General features: G+C 39.5%; 2 protein-coding genes across 3 annotated transcripts; one reads left to right on the forward strand and one right to left on the reverse strand.

Moving 5' to 3' along the window:
* Window positions 1–1,080: 1,080 nt before the first annotated feature.
* Window positions 1,081–7,798, forward strand: las1l (LAS1 like ribosome biogenesis factor). Its single transcript, XM_052556203.1, has 13 exons — window positions 1,081–1,425; window positions 2,137–2,262; window positions 2,353–2,422; window positions 2,504–2,585; window positions 2,680–2,847; window positions 3,895–3,941; window positions 4,661–4,770; window positions 4,852–4,937; window positions 5,025–5,228; window positions 5,876–6,011; window positions 6,086–6,405; window positions 7,085–7,235; window positions 7,319–7,798. The coding sequence occupies exons 1-13, from the start codon at window positions 1,280–1,282 to the stop codon at window positions 7,410–7,412; spliced, it is 1,740 nt and encodes a 579-aa protein (XP_052412163.1). The 5' UTR covers window positions 1,081–1,279; the 3' UTR covers window positions 7,413–7,798.
* Window positions 7,799–8,319: 521 nt separating this feature from the next.
* Window positions 8,320–25,263, reverse strand: zc3h12b (zinc finger CCCH-type containing 12B). 2 transcript variants are annotated; one of them, XM_052556202.1, is made up of 6 exons: window positions 24,394–25,263; window positions 17,789–18,648; window positions 16,733–16,872; window positions 15,832–16,066; window positions 15,071–15,177; window positions 8,320–14,088 (listed from the first exon to the last, which is right to left on the reverse strand). In XM_052556202.1, the coding sequence occupies exons 1-6, from the start codon at window positions 24,583–24,585 to the stop codon at window positions 12,611–12,613; spliced, it is 3,012 nt and encodes a 1,003-aa protein (XP_052412162.1). In that variant the 5' UTR covers window positions 24,586–25,263; the 3' UTR covers window positions 8,320–12,610. The 2 variants fall into 2 exon arrangements, with proteins under 2 accessions (XP_052412162.1, XP_052412161.1); XM_052556201.1 differs by having other exon boundaries at window positions 15,056–15,177; window positions 24,394–25,007.
* Between the last annotated feature and the right edge of the window lie 640 nt (window positions 25,264–25,903).

Genomic DNA, 25,903 nt, shown 5'->3' on the forward strand with positions numbered 1-25,903 from the left:
TTCTCACAGGCCCCGTTATTCGCTGCTGCTTTGTGTGCGCGCGCTCTGGGAAAAGCGAGGTGGGGGTATCCCTCACAATTCCAAAAGTGACGTAATTTTCCACAGAAATTCCTCTGTTGATTGGCAGATTTTGGTTCGGGAAATGCGTTTCACTCGAGGAACACAGCGATACTTTATATGGACTTGAAACTTAATCGTGTTATGTAACTTGTCTCAAAGTTGATCGAATTAAATTTTAAAGAAATAAGAGATCAAAGGAAAGACCTACTGATAAACACTGTCAGTATCTTTTAGAGCATGTAATATGTGATCCTGTATCGCAAAACCAGTATTAATGGTCAGTTTTTTTATTTTTTTTTATACATCATCAGCTGAATAAATAAGCTGTCCATTGATGGTTTGTAAGGATAGGGCAATATTTGGCAGATAAATATTTTAAAATGAAAGTCGTGACATTTGACATGTATGGTAACCCAAACTCTGCATTTAACAGAGCACCAATGGTGCACCAATGGTATCTTAATATGGCAAATTATGAATATTATCTCACTGAAGATCGTACAATCTACCGGTTTCCCATACAAAAAGTACTGTGTTGGTACAGTCACGGATTAATATGTAATACCATGGTACTTTGATATAATATACAAAGGTACTTCATGCTTGTCATATTTAAGTAGCATAGGGTACTAGATCAAAATGCAGAAGCATGCTACTTTATGGTAGTGCTGAATGTTAATGGGATGAGTTCAAATTAATCTCTTAATTTCACTGTGTGATATCAAAACAGGACGGGTTTTATCACGATAGCTGGAGGTTTGGAGTGTCACTGCTTTGACTGAAACTTGCCCATGAAAAAAAAATGGCTGATCGTGCTCATGAGCTTTGTACAAGCACCATGCTGAATCCTTTAAACATAGCAGTAGTTTGATGAAACTGTTATATATTGCCATAGACTACACTTAGAACAATCATTTAAAAGCAGTTAACGTTATTATCGCAAGCTCTATTTTAAACCTTCACTTCTATTGCTAAAAGTGTACTGGAGGAGGTACCCAGTACGTGCGGAACCATTGATCATCACTTGTGCACGGGAAGGGGAGCGTTTAACCTGTCGTACTGCTGGCGGGGCGTAAGACCGTCGCAGCGTGATGTGTTCGGAAATGATATTTACGTGAATTGTATGCTTTGTTTTGTTTTTCGAATCTGACTGCATAGACTTGTTTTCCTGCTGCGACTCCAGACACGACATCGTTAGCAAGCATAAAGTGATCTGAAGATGAAGAAGAAAACGGTGGGGAAGACGCGTCACGTCGTGGCCTGGATGAACAAAGCGGAGTACGAGCATGTGCAGGAGTATCTGTTCTCCAAGGAGCCCGCGCTGCAGAAGCACGCGCTGCAGAGGATCTCTGCGTGGAAGGCCAGGTATGGTGATCTGCTGTGACAATGACAGTGATCTACACACAGCGTAAGAGATGTTGTGATCACCGTTTGGTGGGTCACGTGACAACTGATGTTTCGTCTCGTGTATTGTTTTCTTTTCTATCTTATCCATTTTTCTTTTTTGTGATTGAATTATTAACTGTCTGGAAACCCCCATGACACATTTCACGTGCACACACACTTTTTTTTATCATGTAACTCTGAATCAGTAAGGAACTACAATTTGCAAGTAATATTCACCGCCAGGGTCCTAACAGTAGATTACATTTGCCTTATGCAAAATTTAATATTTTGCTATTATTTTGGTTTAGGGATGAGTTTGGGGCATTATTTTGACAGGTTTTGTAAGATTGAAGCTTAAATTTCATCTACACTGACATGGACCAGGTTAAACTAACTAGTTCATGGGTTATCAATGTTTTATATGCCACGGACCCCAGATATGACCATATTGATGTGAGGCGCCCGCTCATAAAATGTAAAAGGAAACAATTTAAAGATTTGATAAACACTTTGAACAATTAGCATATGCAAACATTTGTATTTATTTTATTCAAATTATGTATTTAGTCATTTCCATTTTTTTTTTCTTCTCCATTTTAAACAGTTTTTCTTCACAGTCCATAGCTCTGTCTTGTGGCCCACTGGAGATCATGCACCCCAATTTGATATACTGTCTGTCTGTCGCCACAGGTTTGGACAAAGCACTCCAGTGGCTGTGGACAGCACAGCAGACCTGGTCCGTTGTCAGGTGCTGGACAGCGCAGGTCAGCTGGAGACCAATGATCTAGTGATGCTGTATGGCATGGCGCTGGTTCGGTATGTTTATCATCCATCAAGTGCACCCGAACCATACAAATCAGATCCGAATGTGACTTTACTGGAGTAACAGGTATGATTTTGTTTCAGATTTGTTAATCTCATCACAGAGCGGCAACAGAAAAGTGTTGCCAGACCCTTACGACGGTTAGCTGGGAAAGTAAGTCACACATCAACTCAGGTGAATGTCTTTCATCATCTGCTGTATCTGCAGTCTGACTACAGTTCGTCTCTCTGACAGATAAATATTCCAGAGTGGGTGGTGAATCTCAGGCATGATCTGACACACCGCAGACTCCCATCTCTAAAGTGGTGCAGAAAAGGTGAGAGCCGGCTCTGCCCTTACAGTCACACATGCATATGTTATTGTAGTGCTTAAATCTGTGCATTGTGTCTGTGTTCATTTGTGTTCTTCAGGTTGTGGATTTGTGCTGGACTGGTTGCATCAACAGTACTGGTCTCGCCAGATGGGCAGTCAGCTGACAGAGGACTGGAACTCTTCATCAGAAGAGGAGGATGAAGAAGAGTTTGCTAAAAGACATGAGGAAGAGCTACTGCGCAGACAGAAGGAGATTGAGGCACACAGTGAGTAGCCTAGACTTTTACATGCTGTACTTGCAGCTCAGAATAAAAAAATAAAAGTATGACTATTATATTACAATAAAGGATAAATTGCATAATATTAAATTCCTTTATAGTGTACTGAGGATACTTAGTGGATACTTGAGGATACTTAAATGCAAAGAAGTAAAGGTGTAAAATACTTTTATTAATCAAGGACACGTTAAATTCAAAAGTGACAGTAAAGGGATTTCTAATGTAATAAAAGATGCACGTTTCAAATAAAGGATGTTCTTTTGAACCTTCTAGTAATCAAAGAATCCTGAAGTAAAGGGCATTATGGTTTCCAAAAAAATAAATAAGCAACACCAAATCAGCATACTGGAATGATTTCTGAAGGATCGTGGGACACTGAGGACTGGAGTAATGATGCTGAAAATTCAGCCTTGCTATTACAATATTAAATTACATTTGAAATATGTTAAAATAGAAAACCGTTATTTTAATTTGTACAAATATTTCTCAGTATTACTGTTTTTACTGTGTTTTTGATCAAATAAATGCTATCTTGATAAGCTAAAGAGACTTCTTTCAAAAGTAAAAACACCAACCCCAATCCTTAAAGGGATAATCCACCCCAAAATGAAAACTTTGACATTAATCCTCCATGTTTTAATCCAAACATTTTAAATTGTGTTCTGAAGACACATGAAGCTTTTACACGGGGTTTAGAACAACAAGGGGCGTAAGTGATTATTAACATAATTTTTATTTTGGGATGGCGTATCCCTTTAAAACTATAGCATCTATTTTTCAAGGCAGAAGTAAGCTGTTTTCTGTGAATCTGTGAGACTTCCAGTTCTTCAGCCACTGTAGGGAAATAGCAAGAAGAATAACAAAGTGCAGTAAACTGTAAAACTGTTTTCTCTACAAACCAGTGTGTTCATAATCAAGATAATACATGAAAATAATATGGACACCAGTTTACAATATCAATCTCTTACTGGAAAAATAAGGTGGATCTTTTTGAGCAATTAAATGTTAATTCTCTGTTTGTTCTCTATTTTTCAGAAAAAGTCAGAGAACTGCTGATCTCTTATGAACGAGAACAGTTTCAAGTAAGTCTGGGACCAATCTCACATCGTGTGTAGTATCCCAGCACTGAATGTCTTGGAAATGCACAAATCTTAATGTAGTGTTTTCATGGTTTGAAAAGTGCTTGGATTTTGGTTAAAGTGCTTGAAAATGCAGTTGCAATGGTTTTATAATAATTAGCTTTTTTGATGAATAGTTATTTTTTTTAGATAAAATGAGCAGAACAGCTCCACTTGACCGCTTACATTTTAATGAACTTAATTAAATTTTTATTCTTGAAAATGCTTGAATTTTACTTTGGAAAAGGTGTAAGAATCCCTGATCCCAGCAGAGGGCAGTATGAGCTTGCGTTGGAATTCTCAATTAAACACAAAGAACCTGTGGCTGAATATGTCTGTTCCACTACTATATAGTATCCAAAAAGTATTTCAAATGAGTAGCATGTCTGATTACACCATGCTCTGAAAACAGCAGGTGAAACTTGAATGTTTTTGGTATGCGTATAACACTGTATTGTAGGTCCTGGGTCTCAGTGGTAGAGCATTGCGTTAGCAGCGCAAAAGGTTGTGGGTTCGATTCCCAGGGAACACACATACTGGTAAAAAAAAAAAAATTGTATAGCCTGTAAGTCAAGAGTCTGCTAAATGCATAAAGATAAATGTCTGTGTTATATACACAAGCTAAGGAAGTTTTAAGTAAGTTGTTAATAATGTTGTGCACATTGCTTTTGTGTGTTTGGCAGACGTACGAAGAGTTGGCAAAGCAGGGCGGGCAGCGTGACGTGTGGCCGGATGCCAGCGCCGATCTCAGCTGGATCCTGACGCAGATCACACTCTTCACCACAGAGGCCAGGTGTGTGCAAGTGAACAGTCTTTATTTCTGAAACATTTACGAGCATGTGTCTCATTGCCATCTGTTCTGTCTGTGTTGCAGAGACATCCTCGTTGATGTTTTAATGCAGGATGGATTCCTTATTCCTACTGCAGAACAACTGGAGTCTTTGGATATTGACCCCTCAGGTACAAATGCAGCAGATTTGTTTATTAAGCATGAAGGACTTGGCTCATGTAAATGAAACTGACCTCTCTCCCTCTTTCTCTCTGTAGAGGACTCTGTGGACATGTTCGCCCCTTGTCTTCCTCGAGTGTTTTTGCACTTCTGGTTGCCATGTTTGAAGGCCCTGAATACACCCATCTTCATAAACCTGATCCTTGATAAACTGTTCGCCGAGCTCTCGAATGAGCCGTCCAGGCACAGAACCTACTACATCACCTCCTGGATCTCCGAAATTTTACTCTGCAACAGCAAAAGTACGAATCTGAGACATCTTCTGGGTCTCTGTGGTAATATACACTGGTCTTTAAAAAGTATTTGGACACTTAAAAGGATCATTAACCCATACAATTGATCATGTACTCACCCTCAAGTTGCTCCAAACCTTATGAATTTCATTCTTATGCTAAACACAAAAGAAGATATACTGAAGAATGTGCTTTTAAAAAAAAGCATCTAATTTTAGTCTTTGAAAATATTTGTAATTTTATAAAATTATGGGTACTCAAATGGTTCCAGTCTTAGCTATCTAACAGAAGTTTTTCTGTTAGATTAGGTACTCCTCTATCTTCTGCGACTCAACTCAATTGTGGGGTACCCCAGGGATCGATTCTGGCACCCCTATCATTTTCACTGTACATGCTTCTTTGGGATTAAATACCAGTAGATTTGGTGTGTCGTACCATTTTTATGCGGACGATACACAAGTTTACATACCTATAAAACATAACAATAACACTACTTATAATTATGAATTTTTGTATGAATGGTATTAACTTGTGAAAACATTTGTATGTAGATTTCACACATGAATGAATGCTAAGTAAATGAGAACCAACGTTTTTTTTTTTATGTTTTCATAAATATTGTGTTGAAATTTCTTGTTTCTCTGTTTGTGTGGCAGGTGAATTGAAGGCTCACAAGCGATTAAAATTATCCAAGGAAAGGATCTTCATGAACAGAATACAGTTTCCGTGGCAGAATCTGATTTCGACATGTGTGAATGCACCATGCCCAGCTACACCTTTCCTTCTGCGACAGTGAGTAAACACACACATATTCACACAAAACGTATGGGTGTAAGTAACTAATCTAATTTAACTTAACTTTTAAGGATTTTGAGTGACATGGATAAGCCCCTCCCACATGACGCCCAGCAGAACCTGCTCCGGCTCTGCAGCATTTACACCCAGGGTTACCATGAATACAGCTCCCCCGGACCCTCAGACCCCGCTCAGCCTGTGTACACCTTGCAGAACCTTCAGGACAGACTCAAGAGTAACACCTCCCAGAACCGAGACAGTCACTCATCTAACCACGCCCCCAGACCCATGCAGGATCCGCCCACAGAGGACCTCCAGGAAAAGCTAAGCGCAGAAACTATACAGGAGAGAAACTTTGCATTACGAGGATCAGCATGGAGCGTGTGCACAGGTAGCACTCACACCCTCACCTGCTGCCTTTTGTAGAGTATTTTATGTTTTTAAAAATTACATTTAGTAATTTATTCATTACTGTTGAGGAAGAGGTCATAAAAGTACTTTTCACATATTTGACCATTTAGTCTGGGACCCTTGTCATACAAACTGTTCCTTCCAATTTACTTCTGTAGGCAACATTTTAAAACAACATTTAGTTTAAGTACTAGAATTAATAAAACTGAAACGAATTGCAGTTATTTTAAAGTATACAAAAACAATTCAAATTGAAGCTAAAAAAATAAAAGCCAACAAAATATTTCTAAAAACCTACATAGTATATAGATAACTCTGCAGTTAGTTTATGGATTGCCTTCTGTTTATGGAACATTACGTTTGTGACAAATAAATGAAACACCTGTTACTTGAATAATACAATCATTCATAAGTTTAGACCATCTGCACACTTCCAGTCATTACACATGAGCCCAAATACTAGGGCCAGTTTGCACAAGTAATGTCAAGTGCTCACAGAAGAGTGACGACTCAAAGCCCCGCCCATCTTAACATCTGGCCAATCCCTCTTGAGGACTGAGGGCACCTCAAGTAGCTGTAATTGGTAAATTAGTAGTAAATCCTAAAATAGTTTTGAAATGAATTCTTCTCTTAAATCTTGTGTCCTTGTGTCCACTCAGATAAAGTCCCCTGGAAACAGTACCCGCTAGGAAAGGTTCCTGGACAGCCAGAGGACCCCTCCTGTTTGATGGTGGAGTGCTATTCTACATTTACTGTATTTGACCAGCAGGTGGAGCTAGATCAGCTCCCCCAGCACCATGGCAACAGGAGGTGAGAGGAGTTCAAAACTTTTACCATTAGGAACATGTTGTTGTTGTAATATGAATTTCATTAAAATGCATCTTTATCCACAGTGTTCCCCTTCAGAGCAGAGCCAGTGGAGCAGATGGGCCGCTTTGGACTCACAGTGATTTGAGCAAACTCAAAGCTGGTCTCCAGCTGTTCTAACACACACACACACACACACACTCAGATACTCCGCCGACCCTGAACTATGACCCCTATGATGTTGAGGCTCTTGTAGACACACGCTCACTTCCAACCTCTCATGCATGGGAATTGGAAATACTACGCTGTTTTTCTGTTATAATTCATGTCCATCTTCATTAGAAGTAATAATGGTTGTCTGTTTCACTCTATAATGTTATTTCAGTCCAGGCTGCAGTTTGATCAGCTCTTGGTGTCCGTTCAAACCATCCAGAAGTGAAACTCCTATGAGCAGTGTCTCATGCGTTTCTAATGAAGAAGTTGGTGCTGTTTGAGAAATGTTGTAAATTACATGACATTATTTTTGAACACAAAGTTGCCAAATAAACTTCATTTTGTATTGTGCACTCATCTGTTTCTCTGGGCTTATTTATGTGATTTGTCTATAACATTGAACATGCTGATTCTGCTAATATTAATAATTGCGGTAACCGGAATAATTTACATTTTAAAATGTACTAAAATAGAAAAGCATTGTTTTAAATTATAATTTCTCATAAATAACTATTTTTATGAGATGCAGTTTCGAAACAATTGACTTTTATATTAAAGAAATATAGTACAACACGTAGTAAAATAATGAATAGTGTTTATGGTTATTAAAATTTGTGCAACGTTTATTTTTACCTGTGTGGACTGTACATGAGACAAATTGATGATAAAATAATCTGAAAATCTGGCTTTGTGTCTAATGCCATTCAAATCAGATATTTTAAGTGTGACTTGGGCCCTCTGTTCTAATTGAATAACAGCATTTTACTTTGGTGTTTTGAAATATCTTACAACTTTACCTCCTCTGTATTACTTCATTCCATTTGACTATGTACAAACAAACAACAAACCAATAGGAACACAGACATGATAACAGTTAACCAAATAGAGTCTGGCTTTATTGAGAGGAACAAACACCTTTTGTCATTGAGACTTACATTTTGTTTGAGTCCACAGACCCAAAGCGTTAAAAAGTTTTTCCACCCTTTCACTTTCTTTTTTGTTTCTTTTTTTTTGGTTTGTGTTTTTGTCACATTGAAAACGAGTTCAAAAGCAACATGTTTCATTCACTAGAGAGTAAAACATACCATTGTATGTTGTTATAATCACAGCACGAGACTCAAAAGTGTTAAGATCATTCAGTCAACCTGCAAAGGTGCAAAAAAAAACTAAAAAACATAATACAAGGGTGAAATGTTAAATGAATGGCAAAACTCGAATTTAAGAACACATTTTCAAGATCATCCATCCACACTACTTCACAAATCGCTGCAGTTTTATTATAAGAGCAAACATCAAAGATAATGTCTTTCATAAAAGAGCTGAAATAATAATACATCTGTTAGTTCCTGAGAATCAATCTGTTTGTGTGAGTGAGTTATAGCTGGTGTATTCATTATTGAAAACATACATGTAAATATACAGATTACATCAGCTCTGCAGCCGGCCATGGGAGAAACATCTCTTCTGACAGTCTGAAATGCCCGTTTGCGTGTTTTTCTTGACTTTTTCCCCCTCCTTTGGGCATGTCCTGTTGTCCTGTAGATTTCTCTTGGATTTTCTAGTCGAACATTATCAGAAAAACCGGCAGTTCGTGCAGTTAAACCAGGTTGTCCATTTAGACACCAATAGAGATAAAGAGCTGGAACTGACAAACTTCATCTTCTCATTAGCACTTCCACATGTGAGAAAAGAAAAATCCCCAAGCAAGAAGTAATGTTAGTTAAACTGTAAGGCAGGTTACGACGTGCGTAATCATGTTTTTGTGTGGACATCTTTCAGTACGACACTCAGATAAAGCTCACATTTCACTCATGAGAGAGTCAACTTCAGCTGCTCAAACTCACCTAGTTGCTAAAAAAATACCTTTGTGCAAATTCCAATAAATTAAAGTCTCATCTTCAACCTGGAATGTGCCTCCTTGTCTTTACTGCAAAAAGGTAAACTATGTTACAGGTGAAACAGCTGTGAATTGATCATAAATTCACTCAAGCGCACACAATATTCAACATTTTTTATTAGTCTTATCAGTACTAATGATAGCATGTGATCAGCTGACTGAGTCTTAAGTGTGTGTATGAGAGAGATCCTTCTCGGATAAGCTGGTAGAGGGTCTTTATGTACGTGAAATGCACTAATACTGTGCAAATACAAATACAATATTTACATAGAAGAAATATATTAGGAGCACACAGATTGTGTCAGAATGTGTCTCTCTAGACTGAATGATGATATATAAAGCCACGTCTTACGAATCCTTCAGTCAAACAGTAATTAAGTTCAGCTCTGCTGAGGTAAACTTTCACTTTCCAAAATAATCAGCAAAGAACAAATTTCGAGGCATGGTGAAGTGAAAGAGGTATGAGAGGACAGAGAAAGAAATAAAAGAGAGAGAGAGAGAGAGAGAGAGAGAGAGAGAGATCCCTGTCTGTAGTGGTCTGCCCGGCAGGAAATAAGCCATCTCTATGGGCTACTCGAGTGACACACGGTATCACTGACATTATGGCATTATATTTCTTTATCTTTTTTTTTTTTTAAACAAAACTACGCTTTTTTTAAATATATATAGATATATATATACTCATATAAGTGATACTGTACAGCTCAGAAATATATATATTTTTTTACAATCAAGAAATAGATACAATTTGTATCAACAAGCAAAAGGTCGTTTCTGGACATTTGTCGTGTGGTAGCTTGCTGCTAGACTGCACAGGGGTCTGAACCTCGGAGCATAAGCAGCGGACAGCAATGTCGTAATTTACAAGAAATTAGTTTCGAGATTGCTCTAGAAACACCTCCTTCAGGATGGTTTGCTCCTAGGTTCAGAGGAGAAGGGGGAAAGGAGAAACCCAGCCGTAAAAACACATCCATCACAAACAAAACTACACATTTAGGCCTGAAACATATACTGTGTGAGTACATCAATGATGCTAAAAGTGTGGTCACTTTAGTGAAAGTTTGTGGGCAAAACTGTCCACTGTCAATGTGTGTGACCAACTTCTTGAACTCACTGCAACATTTGTATGGGGAAGTTTATTGCCTTGCATAAATTCCCAATCCTTTGGATTCCTATTAAAATGACTGCATTTCACCCACAAAAAATTAGCCAAACAGCATTAAATGTGACCACATCTTGACACTTCTAGCAGAATTTCATATCACTGCATTGCAAAATGAGCCACAATTCATAACATAACAGAACTGTTATTCTGCCACAACCGGTATTATAGCAGGAAGTACTAAATGCACAATTATTAGTGCATAAAATAAAAAATAAAAAGAAAGTTAAAAAAATATATAGTTTTTATAGTAGATTCTTGACAGTTCCAGATAAAAGTGTGAAATGTATTATTTTATCATCACTGAGGATGAAACTAAAGAAGGATTTAAGAAGGTGAACATTCCTGTGGTGCTATTAGCCAAAAACAAATTAAAAATAATTGTTTACGTAAGCCAAAATTTGTCTAGATTTTACCGATCAAGCATTAGTGACTACAGTTATTTACTTGCATTAAGATGTTTTTGGCCTAAAATGTGTTAATTATTATAAAAAAATAATAAAAACTCGAACACGATTGTAAAAAGAAAACAATTATTCATAGCCTCCTGGAAGAACCCTGTTGATAAACAAAACTAATGGGAAAGGAGAACCATCTGTGTTCATAATAGAGAGCTGAAAGGTTGGGTTTTGTGTCCATGTCGAAGTAAGGTCGGGGGCGGTAGAGAGGCAGCAAGCAAACCATCAGCCAAATGTCAGAAACAACCCAACAACAGCCTGGTGTTCCGTGTGTGTGTCGCACAGAAAGAGACAGGTAGGCAGTGTGTCACTCCTTCCCACGAGCAGTAATGGGGCCCCACAGGGCCACATCTATGCTCATGAAAAAAAAAATGAAGGAGCAATTTAACTCTTTTTGAAAACACCCAGAGTATCTCTGGACCAATAACATTCACACTCTCCTGAAGATATGTTAATTTACAGGGCGGAGCAGATGGAGCGGGGCGGTCTCTCGGCATCAATCAGGAAACAGATGCTGCACAGGAGCATTTTGCCGAAGAGACGCATTCTCCTCCCCAGTTTGTGAATACTTGAACGTAGCGATTGACTAACTAGCCAAATGTGAGCGACGCTCTCTGTTGAGCATAGTGCTAACATGCTGTCTGGGAGAGATTCACTGAAGCCTGTGCTTACTCAAACATCTCTCTTGAAATCTACAATGCAACAACAACATTTAGGAAATACTTAAGAATAACTTCTCCAACTAGACATACCTAGTGCTTTCAGATCAGAAAAACGTACACCGATTATCTTTTTGGCTCAATCTTTGAAAATGGCTTCGTAAATATGCATCTGAATGTGCGCGTGAACAGACGTCGCAGGGCAGGAATGAAGTTACAGCCCAGCCAGTTAAAAAGTCTGAACCGCAGCACGGCATAATCTTAACCTTTCTGTCCCAGTGCTCGCTTTTATAAAATAAATGCAAAACAGTAGCCTCATCAGCTATTAAATACTATTCACATTAAGGTGTGGTGAGGTCACTCCAATGTAAGGCCATAAAAGTTCAAAGGTCATGCTTTGAGGTACGCAAGCGTTCATTCCTCTTTCTGAAATCACACATCAAGTCATCACGCACACCAAAAAAACCACACCACGGTGTCACGTCATATTTACACACAATTGCAAGTGAATACACATATACATACACAATACTATTCATATTGTGCAGGATCATTTCTGATCAGTTTTACCAAAGAGATTTCTCTCATGTAACTCTTTTTCAAAGGATAAATGTTATCATCACCAACGAAAGAAGACATTCTCAAGATATGCCATCAAACTGGCAGGCAGTTGTTCGCTCAATGTGGATACACTTTTGAGTCGGGTTTATGAACAACCTTTTGGCCCATCTCAAGAGCTAAACGGTGGACTTTTTTACGAGGGATCTCGGGTTTCTATGCTAAACTTATCAGGTACAAGATCCAGGCTTCCATATGACTTAACAGATTACATAACAACCAATGCAGCATCAATGCTATCATGCTAGCTAACCGCTTAATGGATCCAATCATAATTACACACAAAGGCTCGCTGTTATCAAAAATATGCAATTCTCAAGGTCCCCGTTTTCTCATTCACTAGGTGTTGTTATTAGCCTTTCGTGATGTACTTAGTGGCAAGTGCGCAGTTTAGTGACGATGACGGCAGCCAGCTGCTGGGGATCGGTCATGTGAGGGTTCTCCTCCATGACCAAATGGACCACATATGCCGGGAAGATGTTACAGAGGTTTCGGTAGGTTTGATACTGGTGTTCTGGAATAGGGTGCCGCTCTTGGGGTTCCTCCGCTGGCCCACGAGCACTGAACGGTGGAGGCGGCACACTATCCCACGGGGACCTCCAAATCTGCTCCATCTTCTCGGGCATGCTGCGGACCATCACCCTTTCATAGCAAGGCATGAGGCCTCCCGTTAATCCGTAGCTTCCGTAACTGTAGGGCTCGTTACCACACGGCAAAGGGTCCCAGCTGGCATGCTGCTCTCGACAAAGAGGAGGTCTCCGCTGGCGCAGCGGATTGCTCTCGTAGAGCCGTGAGTCAGATATGCTGTCCATTCGAGTCATGCCTAAGGACCGACCCTGCTGGGAAGGGCTGGCGGAAGGCAACATGTTCTGGGACACAGGAGGGTAGTCTCCTGGGCAGCTGGATCGGGCACCAATGACCGAGTGTTGGGAGTGTGGTGCAAGGTGGGCGGAGGGCTGCTTTCGAGGTCCCGGTTTGGGTTCATCTGTTCCGTAGCTCTGCACACGAGTCAAGGCCTCATGGTGGAAACCGTGTGCAAAGGCTTGAAGGCGTGTTTGCGCCGAAGGTTGAGTCTGGGTCTGAGACGGTGGCCCTTTCATGCTGTCATCCAGGCTGCCCTCCAATGAGTTGAGGTACATCTCTCCACTGTAGGACGAATAGGAGTCTGACGAATGACTTCGGCCGGGCTCAGGGCACATGCTGGCTCTACCAGGATATCCTCCACCCACCCCTACAGGCTCTGGCTGTTCAAGACTGCAGAAACTGTCTTGGAGGCTGATGGTGGAGAAGTCACTGAGCATGGAATAGTAGCCATGGTCGCTTACCACAGAGTCGTACTTGGGGAACGGCTCACCATAAGCCACGGAGGCGCCCTGACTATTGGTGACTAGGATGGGGGGATATTGAATGCTGCCCGCATGCTCGAGCGAGCTGTGGGTAAAGTGCAGAGACCCTGGAACAGGGCTGCTCGCCGAGCGTGTGTTCAGGGCGCCTGCCGCATGACTTTTCGTCAGTGGCATAGTTGGAACGCTAAGTGCCGAAACTAACGATGGTACAGAATTGGCCTCTGCCTTCCGCGCTGGACAGAGTCTCTCTTCTTGCTCACATGCAACCGACCGGATACTAGGGTCAGACTGGCGCTTGGGTGCCACTCGCTTTGCCTCGGAGCTACTGTCCCCCTTGTTAGCAGAACCAGAGATCCCACATTTGGCAAGTGCCCCCTCACTCATTGTTTTTACAGCGGAGAGTTTGGCAAAGGCTCTGAGCTCGTCAGCAACAGCCCGCAGTGGTTGGTTGGCTCTTTCTGGGTGGTAGTACTTGCATTTATGGCCGTACGTGCACTTCTTACCTGTGATAAAACCAATAGTGGTTTGAGACAAAAATGTTACTTCTGTGTTTCTAAAACTGGCAGCACTGATTCAGAAATAGCAGTATACTGAAAAAATATAGGAACTGGACAATCAATAGTTTGACAGTGCATGAATAACATTAACAAATATATTTCTGTCATGACAACTCTCTGAAGATTTCAGCATGGTAATGGATAAGGACAATGTTTTTTGGTTTTGGCGGAATAGGTCTGCTACACTGCTGAATTGCGGTTGTTGGTTATTGCTGTTGTTAAATATTATCGCTGCTGCAAAGAAAAACAAGTTCAAGAAATTACTACTAATGTACATACACCGATATGGTGCTTTGAGTATTTAAGATTAAGTATTAAATGCTCCCATGTGTTTCTGTGTGAGCGCTCAGTGAAGAGTGTAAAGAGATGATCATTGTAGCCAATCACAGTCACATCTGTTGAACGCGTGAACACAAATGGCCAATCGGCAATGTTTGAGAATCCGCTCAACAGTGCTCAAATGTTAACTGAAAATGGACATTTTTAAAATTTCAGTACCGACTGATTGAATTTCAGTATCACATCAGTACTTTTTGACAACACTTGCTGCTGCACAAATAGCATATATAATAACCTGTATCAGATCTACACAGGTTGAGCTGGGGAGGCGGAGGGTTTCAGAGTAAATTTCAAAGCGTGCTGCAAAATGCTCTAGTGAATGCTGATCAGCCATTTAAATGTAAAGAAGCAAGCTCACTGGCTTCATATGCAACATAAACCTAATCAGCTTATGCCAAGTATTTTAACGCTGTGAATATCATCAGTTTGAATTAACGAACCATCAGCCTGCACCATCTAGAGTTTCATGACAGAACTTGACATTTATCTTATTTTACATTACAGTGTTGATGCAGTAAATATATTTTTAATATGCTGTGATGTTCTGGAATAAAGACATAAATTAATTTCCTACTTTTGCTGTACTGACCATAAGGACACGGCTGCTTCTTGTGCTCTGGAACCACTGGTCGTTTGCGGAGAAAATTTTCAAGACTAGGTCCATGTCTGCCTAAAGGATCATCAGGAGGCATAAACCTACAAATCAGTCCAACAGACACAAATAAGCACAACTCTATGGAAAGAAGAATGCTTTAAATCTAAAACATTTAATGAAACAATATCTAAATGTTATCATTATTTATATTATAAATATGAGATTTCATATATTATACAGAAGTATGGTAAAATACTACTGTTCTAAATTCTTTATTACTTGCAGCCATAATGCAAATATTAAAATAAAGTGAAACCAGGGCACTCTGCATTCATAATGTATGTCAAGGCAACATAAATAGTTTGTATGAGTGCGACGTGAACCACCACAAATGGTGAACATTATGTGCATGACGAGAGCGTTTCTTCTGCACAACTGCATCGGAATATGAGACAAAAATGTCAAATTATTGCATTTCTATATATCACTTAAAATGACTTTATTTGGATAGCAATGTGTGGCTTAGATAATATGTAATTATGTAATCACAACAGGCCTAACTGTGGGAGCTTAATTAATTAAAGCTTATTTACAAAGAACAAGAGAGACTTGAAACAAGTGACCAAGCAATAAAAAGTGAAAGAAGAAAAACAGAGAGAAAGAGGAACGCCATACGGGTGCGAGGGTGGAAAGCAGAAGACACAGATGAGTGAGAGAGAAAACCCCGTCACCATGGTAACCGTGTGCGAGCATACTTGTCGTTGACGAAGCTGTACATGAGGAGTCGTTCCTCAATAAATTTCTTCCACTCTGGTTTCTCATTCTGCAAGTCTCGGTAGTTGTCGTTGGACACGATGATCCCGTCTGAGTCGCAGGCCAGCTTGACGATAAAACGGTCGTCGTAGCAAACCACTCGTCGTCCTTGGACTCTGCGAGACGGCGTGAAGACGAGGATCTTTTCCTTCTCTAATTTCCGTAGGATCTCCTGATCTGAGGAAGAAGGTGACATCACACATCATCACTTCCTGTGACCTCATGCACAGACATACGCAAACTTGTATAAACATCACAGCACAGATGGACGATCTCACTGGACACATGGCGACTCCACTGAGAAGTTCATACAGGAAAATAAAAACAGCTCAGCAACATACAGTATGGTCAAAATGTAAGAATTTGGGGATTTTTAAATAAAGAAACATTATGATGATTAAGAAAATATCTATGTCAATAACCAAAGACATAAACCTGTGACACAGATCATGTGAACTTTGTAAAAACAGAAAAATAAATGTTTTTATTTCTCTCAATTGAAGCACATGATGCTGTTTGGATCATTCTCAAAATCACACCTGAGAACATGATTAATCAGGATTTACACAAACTTGTGGTGTTCATGCAGCTTGAGAGATTGTTTTATTAAAGCAAAAGAAGAATAAACAATACAAATAAATTCATTTTTAATTCAACTTTTTACTCACACTGTTATATTTAAAAATACATACATTAAATTAGAAAACAAATTAGACATAGAAGCATTTTAACTGGTGGTCTCAGATTTTTTAACTAACTGGAAATACTCAAGACACACACTGGCACTTCACTGGAAGTGTTACCTCATCATGGAAAAATCTTTTTCTGAAGGTTTTGTGGTACCTTTGATTGGCGCATCAGGTCTTGACTGCTCTTTCCTCCATGCTGGGACGAAAACTGTGATGTCTTTGTGGCCTTTCTCCAGGAACCAATCAACAGCCAGCTGAATGCCCAGGCATGAGAACACATCTTTGTTTCCATGGCTACAAAAAAAATATTACCAACATCAAATTACACACATGCACACACACACACAGTTCTCTCACTGATTGGACATTTCTCAATATTAAAAACATTTCAAAACAGGAACATAAAGATCATTTTACCAAAAGACTTCCTGCAACAGCGTACATTCCAGAAGTAAACAACAACAGTGAGAATCTGATGACTCTCTAGTTCACAGTTCCCCAGGTTCTGACTAGTTCTCTCATCAGCATGTTATCAGCCCAGAGCCTTTAAGTCACCATGAAATCAAAACTGATTAGGGAAGGGATGCACAGTATAACAGCCGATGTGATTTTGGTATCAGTGTTCATTGTTTGTTATCTAATTGTGTTAATAATAAAACAGCTAAGAATTTAACAACACTCTTAAATCTGATCTTTACCAAATATGCAGTTTTCACTCTTGGGCATTATAATGATGTGATGCCTCAATGCACTTTTAGCATTTAAAATGACTGATTTTAGCTTCTAGTGTTTTATTTTGTAATCATGTAGAATGTTCAGAATTGTAATTATTTAGCCAGAGCATCCCTTGAATTGACCCTTTTACTTTCTAAACGAACCTTCATGTTCACTTTTCAGCAGATAACGTTTCTCATATTATTTGTAACATACTGTACATATTGTATACATTTCTCTGGCTCTAAAACAACTCGCTCTAGCTCTAACAACTTTTCACCATCCAAACATCCCATGATAGATCATGAAGTTCAGCCTGACATTTTTAGCGAGAAATATATTGGATTATAGTGTAAAATGGGTTGCAAACAGCGTCTCAGGTTAACTTTGACTGCTAGGCTCAAAACATGCGTATGTAGACCTTGTCAGGAGTTACAGAAATTTTATGTTTTTAAACAATATATGTGGAAAGAGTTTGGTTCTCATTAGCATTTACCTCATGGCAACATTGGATCCATCAATCACAATTGGTCTGAGGTTGTCATACGTGTCTGATGCGTCTTCCTCCAGCGATGTTTCATGGCTGACGGTTTCTTTGGCACCCATCGCCCGTGGTGTTAAACCTGCAGTGCCCGCTGCTGTCTGGCTCTCTGGATCTCCTTTATTCCCTAAGCGTACCAGCTCGGCCAATACATCATTGATTAGTGCACTGGACCCCAGTTTACTCAGCACAGACTCCACCTGCTCTCCGGAGTAGCCCAGTTTTAGAGCAAAGTCCATTTTGGTTTGGTAATCTCGATCGCTGGTTTGACGCAAGGGCATTTGGGCTCTCTGGGTGTCATCTGCGCGCAACTCCTGTAAGATGCTGCTCTGGCTGAAGCTGGGACGGTCCAAACAGGATGAGCGACACAGCTGCCGGTGAGGTTTGGTTGCTGTGAGTTGGTCCTGCCTCTTTCCGGTCAATCCTTCTTCTGACCCCGCCGTGCTGACAACGCCTCCAGAACTCCTGCTCCGTGACCGTGCCTCACCATCACTCTCAGAACTGCTCCCATCTTCCCTGGCTTCTTCATCATCCTCCTCATCCTCTTCTTCTGGAGAGTCATGGCCGGTGGCAGCGGGCAAGGCCTGGGGTTCTCGGCAGCCGCGGTGCTCCATCTTCAGGCGCTGCAGCATGGCGCATGCAGCTGTTACCTGTGCATGACCTCCCTGAAGCTCCAGTGCATGGTCCCTCACCTGCACCACGGCACAGCTCTCGTACTCAATAGCTGCACGCAGGGCATGCAGTCGCCGCTGCAGCCAAAGAGTCAAACGCTCACGGTGCTTATGCACTGGACTGATCAGTGACACAATGTACTCCTGAGGGAAAGACAAAAGATCGTTTACATGCATAATAATTTTTTTATAATTTACGTTCAAATACTTTTTTGTGGGGTGAGACTCCAAAAAAATTTTTATGCTGTACACATCCAAACCAACCTAGTAATTTTTCTAAATTACTGTTTTATACATAACTAAATCAAAGCATTGCATAAATGGTGGCATTGTTCATTTTTTTTTTTTTTTTTTTGGTAGTTAGTAGTTTAATTAGTAGTGGTCAAAACTGTCTGTTTGAAATGTTTTTGTTGTTTTTGTATTCATGTGTTTAATGGCTTTAATGCTCAAATGCTGCAAAAAAAAATTCAAACAGATTTCAAACAGAGAACAGATGAGTTTGGCCACTACAGCTGTAATCTACCGTTTTTATTATTAGTTACTTTCATCAGTCATAATCAAAAAATAAATGAATTAATTAAGGGTTAAAACACACTGTACAGTAATTATGACTCAAAGGATGCTGGAGCACCTTGCTCTTCTCACATGTAATTGACCGAACAGGACAGTCTGAACTTGATATCTAATTGGTAGCAGCAACAAAGCGAGCAATATTACACTACAAGTCTGAAAATGCTCCTGATTTTCCTGTAACAGTTTTTCCAATAAACTGTAGCACTACTGTAGTGCTGCACTTGTTGTGACCACTCAGCTCACCAAACAATCACTACAGCTTGAAATGACACAGTAAGTTCTGAACTACAGCATTAGAGATAGACTGGATATTACAGGAGCACAATATACATTCCTACATAGCAGACATAAGCTTTTGTTGAAACTATAATACATTCCACTGTTCGATCTTAATGTGGATATTATGAGATTTTCAATTATATATTATAAGTGTTTATGGCCACTGTGATAATATTAATATTTAACAAATGCACTACAGGTAAAATAGTCAGGGTTAGTATTTCATTTTTATTTTATTTACTTTATTATTATTTTTTTTAATAAAATAATATTTTTAATTCAGCAAGGATGCAATTGAAAAAAAAAATGGCTGCTGAAGATTCCGCTTTGAATTTATATATATATATATATAGTTTGACAGTATTATTATTTCTATATTTTGGATCAGATGTCCACAGCTGTGGTGAACTGAGAGACTTCATTCATACCAGTTTTTTAAATTAAGACCCCAAACCTATGAACAGTAATATTAATAATGTTATTAATAAATAATAACACATAATACAAATACAAATACTTTTTTTTTTAATTATGTTTCTTAATATAATAAATTGCTGGGTCTCCAAGGGATAAAATAAGCTTTTCATAACTGTTTTTAATGTTTTTTTTTTTTCTTATTTCATCTAACACATGCACGTTTGCTCTGAGCTCGTCCTGTTTGTATACAGCTAACTCATTGTACTGTCTTTAAGTCGGTTTACAGAGGTGAGCATATTCTTAGAAGACAATCGGCATGACGCATGTGCCCATATGTCACAAACTGTCCCAAATTATGTGTTGTGCGTCATGGCAGATACTTCTATCTATTATACATATACTGTACATACATATATATATATATATATATATATATATATATATATATATATATATATATATATATATATATATATATATATATAAAAAATACAGAAATCTTTCTCTACATCAATGTGCTGCTGGGAAAACATATCAGTGCATTCTTGAATTCTCATGGCAGAACATTTCAGTATTGTAAACTTTTCAATATGACAAAACGAGAAGCTACTTTGGGTGGGGCTAAGGTTGAACTTCCTTGAGGAGAAACGATACTGAACTTCTTTCAAAGCAAACAACCTCTGAGAAGCTCGCGTTTTCTTAAAACCAAACCTCAGTTCATTCACTTCCCCTTCAGCAGATTCCTGCACACCTGCCGTAATTTTCCCTGCTATTCCCCAAAAACTTCTGCAACTCAAGCTTATATTGGAATTAAACACTGGTAGTTCTATCAAGGTTGATATGCAATGTCTGATGCAAGTGTGCATGAGTGAGAATACTTGTGCATGTGTGTGCATCTCTGTTTGTTTTTGTGTGGGGTGAGAGGGATGTGTGTATGTGTAGGCTGGGAGTGTGTGCGAGTGCATGTGTGTGTAGAGAAAACCGATAGCACCATCCAGCTACGAGATGCTCCTCTGTGCTCATGACACCGGTTGCCTAGCAACGCAGCCCTGTCATCAGCTAACTGCTTTTTAGCAGTCACGACTAACACAACGCAGTGTTCTCTGGGAAAGCCTGGAACACACACACGCAAACACACGACACACATATTACATCGACACCACTCAAATCCATACAGCAGTTCATGTGCAATTCCGAAACACACGCATAAACAGCACACATGCATGCTTCACTAATAAACACCTACGCGCAGAACCAGCTCTCCGGGAGAGAGAGAGAGAGTGTGTGTGTGTGTGTGTGTGTTTGAGAAGAATAATATCACTTTAAACTGACAGTGAATACAATCTTCCCCCTCTCTCGCTCTCTCTCTCTCTGCAGATGTGGCGTATTGAAGAATTTCCTCCCCAGCGTGACAGCTGCTGTTCGGAGTCGTGATGCTGACTCCAGCAGCATGTTCCCCTGGGCACTGAACCGCATCATCTGCACTCACAAGCCATGGGCCCGAGCTGGAGATCACAGCTTCAGCAGCAGGTCTCAGATCAGCTGCGTCAGGCAGTCAGCGACGGCTGCTCCACCACAGCGGACTGAGGAGCTGTTCTGAGATCAGTCAAACAGCCTGCAGTAAACCTAAGAGATGATGGCTTTAATAATCACTAGCTTGAAAAGAGAGGTGCATATTACAGCAGGACACTGCAGGAACACAATTTCCCTTTCTATAGTAGACACAAGTTTTCTGTTAATATCATTGAGATTCAAAAGTGGATTGTATGAGGAAAACATCCTCTTTGATACCACAGGCTTGTGGTAAACGTGATATTTTTAATATTTAACAATAATAATAATAATATAATTATTATGATAAAAAACAAACTCTTTATCATAAAATATTGTTGATATTATTATTACTATTGTTTTTATTAACGATTATCTTTAGAGATGTTAAAAAGCATTTATAAGATAAAAATAAAATAAATTACTAATATTTTTAATATAAATATATACACTATTAATAACAACAATATTATTGTTGTTGTTGCTATTTTATAAGATGAAATTAATTATATTACTAAATTAATTAAATATAAATATATTATTATAATTTAATAATAACATGATTATAATTTTAATTAAGATTCTAAAAATATATATCACATTGAAAGAATGATATTTAACATCTTTATGATGATATATAATGATATTAGCAACTTTAATATATTATTATTATTATTATTATCATCATCATCATCATTAATCATAATAATATTATTATCATAAAATATAAAGTGTAAAATATATTTCTAATACATTTAAATGTAAATATAATTACTATTTATAATACCATTATAATAATTACTATTAACAACAATAATTATAGGTTTTATTATATGATTTTTTTTTACATTTATGACAATGATAATACTAATATAACATATTAATAACTTAATAATAAATATAATTAATATAATAAAATGTTCAAATATATTACTAAAATATTTAAATATAAACCATATATTATAATGTAATAACATAATAATAATAATAATAATAATAATAATAATAATAATAATTAAAATACACTTTATTATATGAACATCTTTAAAATGTTTTGTATGCATCAAATTATGCAAATCAGCTGCATCACGCTGTCAGTGCCAGCAGTCCACCGCAGCAGACTGAGAAACTGTTCTAAGATCAGTAAACCGGCCGACAGAAACCCTGAATAATTAGATATAAGAGGCCAAAATCAGTAACAACTGAGGACAAGGTAACTGAAATAATGATGTAAACCAATCAAGACTCGTGGCAGGTTTTAAATAAATAAAGGTCAGCTGCTCGTTCACACGCCTCTGTTCATTAGGACGTGTTTGACGTCAATTTATGCTTTCTCTCTTAATTACCCGGCCAGCTTTGGAACTGATTGGGAAACTGCTGCTGAGTGGGTGGGAGAGATCTGTGTGCATGGAGCACATGAAAACACAAGGAAGAAAAGAGGGGAACGTTGAAATATTCCTCCTTGGGTGAAAAGGTGTGAGCCCATTCCTCTGTTAGAAAACAAAGAGCAAAAATTGGACAAAATCGGTTTTTGCGAAGGCAAGACGTCATATTAAACATAAAAGATCCAGGTGAACAAATACAGGAGAGCTCCATACTCTGTCACACCAAACATTTGACTCTGGGAAACTGCAGCACGGTGAGCCAGAATGGCTAACTTCTGGACAAACAAGCACCCAGTCAGCTTTCAGAGAGACAAGCGGCCCACCGAATTTCAGGCTTTTGTAAACACACAGGTCATATCTCTCGTCCTAAAAATCACACAATACTCGGTGACTCAAACAGCCGGCAGCAAAACAGCACGTGTATTCAACAGACGCACCACAAACAAGCCCAACAACAGAATGCATCCTCCTCTTAAAAGTCTCCCGCCTTCTTCTTTTCTTCCCCTTTCTTTTCTGCCTTGTTTTGCTTCTCTTTTTCCTTTCTCTTCTCCTCACCTCCTCCACAACACAGGCTTACAATCAGCAAGGCCACCATCCACTCGAGCACACACACAGCTTCATGCTGGTTCGTCTCATAGCAACAAGTGGAGTCTCTTTGCTGGAGCTCATGGCTATATGAAGCCCAGTTAAGGCCCACGGTGCATCTCTGAGCTCAGGCGCTCGGACTAAAGACACGGTGGGTGGCAGCATCTTATAGTGCAGTTATGCCAAAAAAATAGTCAGCAGGAGGTGAAAGCATGGACTCACATAAAGATGCACAGACAGAAGGCCACTTCTTACCTGAAGTTGCACACTTGAAGATGCTTTCAATGATTTGGGTGCATGCCAAACTCAAACACAGACAAATGCAGCCGCAGCAACAGGCTGGTGCGATAAAACTGTTATACATGCAGGATGCAAAACAGGAGTGTGTGTGTGTGTGTGTGTGTGAGGACCTTCCAACTGCCTTGACTTTGTTTGGCCCAAGCAAGGACATTTCATTTCTCATGACCAGCATCCTGCAAGTGCAATACATCATGCTTTCAGTGCATAAAGAGTAGAAAAAAAGTTTAATATTGAAGATAACCTGCATAAAAATAGGGAAATGTGCCATTTTAAAAGATTAATGTGCATGTCCAAACACTTGTGAATGTCAAATGTTTGAAAGTACCCTATAATGACAAGTGTCAAAGACCTGCTTGTTGGCATTTAAAGCATCTTGAACGGATCATAAATTATGTTTTGCTTCAGCTCTTATAAAGTCAACAGGTTTATGCGAGGGTCAGGTTTAAAGTAATGTATTGTATTATCTTAAAATAAAAATAAAATAAATACTGTTTATGAAAAGTCCTAGCATCTTTAAAAGTCAACGAGCGTCTGTCAAACTGCTCTCGGTGAATCTCTGTGAAACGTGAGTCGTGAGCATCAGTTCTGCGCGTGATTTAAAGAGCATTTAGCCTCGCCTGAAACACTTACATGGGATGTATTTTACAGAATCACAGAGGCAAAAACCATAGTTCCTCATTTGGCCAGTGAAAGTCAAAATAGACCCAAAAATGTAATAAAATGAAGAGCTTGAATAGCGAATGTCGGTCGTGCTCACACGGCTCTCCTGCGACACGCGCTCTCTCGCGCACATACTCACTTTAGCTTTAGTGCAGTCTTCTTCCTTGCCGTCCTCGATGTTTACGATGATACAGGAGCCGGCGTTGGGGCTCTCGCAGCTGGACTCGGCGGTGCTGCAGCTCACTCTGACCCGGAAAACCCGCTGGATGTGCGGGATGCAGCGCTGGAGCGCAGGGCCTGCACTGGCGGGCGCGACGAGCTCCAAAACCATTTATCAGACGGATAAACAAGCGATCACGACGCGCTCCGGAACACTGGCACGCATTCGCCCTGCGTCCCGCTTCATGGGTGGAGCGGCATGGGAAGGAAAGTCACGGGAGGATGCAAGTTTGTCTGCGGCCGAGCATAACGGCGAACGCGCTTCACAAGCATCTATCATCCATCTCCATCCCTCCTTCTCCTCTCGCCCTCCCTTTCCTCTCTTCCCTCCCTCCCTACAGCGGCCCCGACTGCACCCACCGCCTGCGCCTCGGCAACGCGTCGGACGCCCCCTGTCGCTGCGCTCGGAGCCGCAGAAAGTGCGTTTTTGCTGCCTCCGTCTCCGCGTTTTGAAGCACGTGGGTGGACGGGACTCCGGTAATGCAGAAACAGAGGGTTAAAAATACATCGGACGCGCGCGAGAGCGCTGTGCGATATGACATCCACACTCAGAAGGTTGATACAGTTATTCAGCAGTTGTTGTTATTATCCTGGCATCCTTTGCAACGAACTATCAACCTTTGAACAATGCCTCGACTGATTAAACTGTTAGTTTAACTATACTTTTGGTAGCTATCTGATAACGTTGAGGGTCATGTCGCTTTCCAGTAGCAAAGGTCTGTTTAGAAATGCATTTCCCTGACAGTAACAGTTTTCAAGCCTCGTGCCTTTTGTTTTCTGTTGTTTGTCTGTTTTGAAAAAAAAGGCGGCGATTCCTGATTCGCGAATGAATCATTCATTTGAGTCGATTCTTTTCGATGAATCTCTCAAAAGCGCATCGCGTTCCAGTCTAAATCGTTCGAAAGGTTCAGTTGCGAAATGAATCATTTGCTTTCTCAAAATCAGTTAACTTACTGGATAATGGAAGGCTAAATAACAGAGGGGAAGTGAGCGTTTAACTACAGGCAGTCGAAACCAAAGCTCCAGATGCACACTATGCGACCTTATTCCTGGTTCTTTATTAAGCTCAATAATGTCTTGAAGTGCAGCTTGAGACATTTCTGATCAGCATAGCACTTATGTATGAATAAATAACTACTGTTTTGGACATATTCTATTCTACTGTACTATGGAGTATCGTGTAAATACCACAGTACATGAATATGCAATTTATTGTATTATTATATGTATATTTAAATACTTGGACAAGTCTGCTGCATGTGAATAAATCCATATAACAACTGGCAATGAAGTTGTTTCCTGTTTTAGTGGAATGTTTTTCTTTGTTTTATAATAAAGCCGTAATAAACCACATTACTGACTGTTTCTATTTCATACTTTCAAAAATATGAATATGCTTAAATGTAGCATGTTATTTTTTTCAAGTACAT

Source organism: Carassius gibelio, chromosome B5 (assembly GCF_023724105.1).
Source record: "Carassius gibelio isolate Cgi1373 ecotype wild population from Czech Republic chromosome B5, carGib1.2-hapl.c, whole genome shotgun sequence".
In the NCBI taxonomy this organism is placed as follows: Eukaryota; Metazoa; Chordata; class Actinopteri; order Cypriniformes; family Cyprinidae; genus Carassius; species Carassius gibelio.